The sequence below is a fragment of the Populus euphratica genome, unplaced genomic scaffold (assembly GCF_000495115.2).
Source record: "Populus euphratica unplaced genomic scaffold, PopEup_1.0 scaffold146.1, whole genome shotgun sequence".
NCBI lineage: Eukaryota > Viridiplantae > Streptophyta > Magnoliopsida > Malpighiales > Salicaceae > Populus > Populus euphratica.
The window spans coordinates 216346-219648 of record NW_011500037.1 but is presented as its reverse complement, the minus strand read 5'-3'; the positions used below and the strand labels follow the sequence as shown (position 1 = coordinate 219648).

Genomic DNA, 3303 nt, shown 5'->3' with positions numbered 1-3303 from the left:
TATTGAAATTAATTAACTGGTTTTATAGTATTGAAATAATTAGACAGTCTTTTGATCATCGTTGATATTAAGAACAAGAGTTTAGTATAAATTATGCCGGGTTTTATAGCTCTGGTTATCTGTTAATGGAAGTAAAGGGATGAAAGGTGAAAGGGATATGGATTGGAATCAAGTTGTGGATCTTGTGATGCTGTCAAATTTCTTAAGACAATTTGATAACGTATTTAACATTGTGATGTAAAATGTTTTTTTTTTTTTTGAAAAAACATGAAATTATCGTAATAAATAATTTTCTATGAACAGTGATCTTCAAGTGGAGTGAATATTAATTTAATATATTTTTAGAGTGAACGTAAAGCCAGTACAAAACCTGTAAATAAAAGAAAGAATGCATCGAGTTAAGAGAATAAAGAACACAAAAAATACACAAACCCAGAGAGAAGGGAGGGAAAGTAAAAGACCAATAATACAAAGAAGAGTAACTTCACATCCTCATTATAGCGGTCTACTCTCTACTATAGAAGCAAGAAAGAATCTTTAGCTACAAAGACCCTTTTCTTGCTTTTAACTTTTTCAAAGAAATTAATGTACTTCATCTAGTTCTACAAGCTAGAAGATCTGCAAAGTAACTTAGCTAGCAAAGAACTTGAGAAAAGCTAACAATGGATAGTGTGGTTCAGTTGCAAAGGCAGTTAGTCGACTACACAGGCCAACTGTTTAATGAGGTCAGTGCATAACTTGCAATATGTTAACATTACTGTAGATATGTCTTGAAGAGAAGCAGAAGCTATGCTTAGGTTTTGTTTTGTTTTTGTTCTACTTTGCTTGGTCTTTCTCTGGCTGGTTGTTGATGAGTTCTTTGTGTGTGTGTGTGTGAAGGGATTTTTGGATGACCAGTTTAACCAACTTCAGCAACTTCAAGATGAGAGCAACCCAGATTTCGTAGTTGAACTGGTGACTCTTTTCTTTGAAGACTCTGAAAAGCTTCTCAATGAGCTAGCTAAAGATTTGTGAGAATTTTAACTCTGTAGATCTCGTATAACATTTCTTTTTCTTCTTTATTTTGTGTTAAATATCTTGGTAGATTCCACTGTCCTAATGTAATTATTTTTGGTATTGAATAGAGAGCAGCCAAGTATAGATTACAGAAAAATTGATGCTCATGTTCACCAGTTGAAGGGCAGCAGCTCCAGGTGATCTCCAATCACCTTGTTTAACTAGAAGCTTAATCTACTATTATGCCTAGGAGGTCATGGTGAAAGGGATTCCTCCCCCCCCCCTCCCCTCCTCAGTGGATGAAATTTGTTTCCACTTTCTCCAACAATGTCAACCAGCACATATAACAGATTTTGACTGTTACTGTTATGGTTTCGTAGCATGAAATCAAATCTGTAACACAAAACTTGTCACTTTCTTGAAGCAAATGTCTCGCCATTTGCAGTACTGCTGGCTAAAGAATTTTACACTCAAATTTCAAATCAGTGCAGTTGTCTATGCAATGTTCAGTTTTACTTCTCAACTTTGTTTTATTCATGGTTAATTGATCCTAAAAATTTGGGTGATGACTATATAACATTTTTGCACCACACCAATTTTGGCTATATATCATGGGATTTTTATTTTCTTTTATATCTCTTCCATCTCGTATATACCATTGAAAGAGGTCTTGAAATAACAGCATTGGGGTTCAAAGAGTTCAGAAAGTCTGCATTGCCTTCCGCAACTACTGCGAGGAGCGAAATATTGAAGGGTAAGTTTCTTTTCAACTAATATTTCAGATTGTTTCGGTGTAGCTTTACCCCACAAATTGTTAGTTTCAATCCTAAAAAAGTATTGTTATCCACTGTTTCATGTTTCTGGTGTCAAATTGGGTGTGGTGTAGGTGTCAAAAATGTCTTCAGCAAGTGAAGAATGAGTACTCCCTGGTGAAAACTAAGCTTGAAACTCTGTTCAAGGTAAGAGGAAATAAGAGAAAAAAGGGCGAAAGAATTTAACTTGTTAAGAATGAACATTGTTTCACAAGCAACTGATTTCTATTTGTATGATTGCAGCTTGAGCAACAGGTTTTGGCAGCAGGAGGGTCAATTCCTTGGCCAATGTGATGATGTGAAAGTCTTTGCAGAAGATCATAGCTAGAGACAGCTACTAAAGTGGGATTTTGGATATGTAAAGAAGCTTTTGTTCTCTTCCTTCATTGCTCTACTTTCTTTCCACATTTCCTGTTGTGTGATTAAGCTATCTAAATAGTTCAGATTATTTTAGCTTAAGTTTGTATTATATCCAACGCATGGGCAGTGATGAAGAATGTGAATAAACCAGTACTTTGTTGGCAATTGCTCTTCCTTCTGCTTAAGGAAATGGTATATTATTACTAATGGCCATCTAATCTAGTGGTACTCTTTCCACCATGACGATCAGTACTCAAGTTTAAATCAGCTTTGTTGTGTTAAAAAAAGAAAGAAAGGAAAGGAGATGCAGATCAATAATGGAAGATAGACTTTAAGATACCATCTAGAGAAGAACTTCATTTTCTTCAACAGTAGAGAAGAACATCTATGCTCCTCGATTTGTCTCATTCTTCCATTGAACTTTGAAAGCCTATGGACGAACTGTAGTTTAAAGGTAGATAGAGATGCATTGTTGCAAAACTGAGTTGTAATTTGTACACATTATGTTTGGATGGAAGAAGGGTAAGGAAGGGTAGGGTTAGCAAAGGTAAGTGATGGAAGGGAATGTTTTTATTTCAACCTTTTCTCTTATTTGGATATATAAGAATGTATGTAACTAAGCATCATATTAGTTAATTTTTAATGGGTGGATAAAAGTTGGAAATTTCTTCTTTTTTATTTATTTATTTCTTAGTGAGGTTAGAACTTTCACATGTTTAAGGAAGGTGTGAAGTTTTTGTCATTATAGTCATCAGATAAAGTAATGAAATCCTCACTCAACCAATCTTGATGAACCTCAAAAAGCCAATGTGGTTGTGCACCTCAAAACCACTCCAAACTCGAAGGCTTTAGTCCTAAAATATTGTTGACATCAGGATCAGTGTGGTAGTGTAGTAATACGTGGTTAAAGCTGTGTTTTGCTTCAATCATTGTTTTGAAAGTATTTAGTTAATTAATACATTATAATTTTACATGGATCTCACTCAAAACTCTCCTTTAAGAACTTAATTATAAAAAATAATAATTTATAGATTTTTTTAAAACCTCCTTTATCAAACACAGTAAAAGTTATCACAGATCAAAACACTAATCAACACTAGCTGCTAAACAATCCTCTTTTATGGACACAAGAAAC

The 3303-nt window shown here is 34.2% G+C and overlaps 1 protein-coding gene across 1 annotated transcript; it reads left to right on the top strand.

Annotated features, from left to right (window-relative positions):
- Positions 1–415: 415 nt before the first annotated feature.
- On the top strand, positions 416–2375 carry LOC105142797 (histidine-containing phosphotransfer protein 1-like). Its single transcript, XM_011050591.1, has 6 exons — positions 416–725; positions 880–1010; positions 1125–1193; positions 1679–1750; positions 1883–1955; positions 2052–2375. Exons 1-6 carry the CDS (start codon positions 663–665, stop codon positions 2100–2102), a joined length of 459 nt encoding a protein of 152 aa, XP_011048893.1. The 5' UTR covers positions 416–662; the 3' UTR covers positions 2103–2375.
- Positions 2376–3303: the final 928 nt, after the last annotated feature.

Bases quoted from the DNA above. Each gene is read 5' to 3' on its own strand.
- LOC105142797 (XM_011050591.1), top strand. From the start codon at position 663: ATGGATAGTGTGGTTCAGTTGCAAAGGCAGTTAGTCGACTACACAGGC. The intron at 1,011-1,124 runs GTGAGAATTTTA...GGTATTGAATAG, and splicing joins AATGAGCTAGCTAAAGATTT to AGAGCAGCCAAGTATAGATT. The intron at 1,751-1,882 runs GTAAGTTTCTTT...GGTGTGGTGTAG, and splicing joins GAGGAGCGAAATATTGAAGG to GTGTCAAAAATGTCTTCAGC.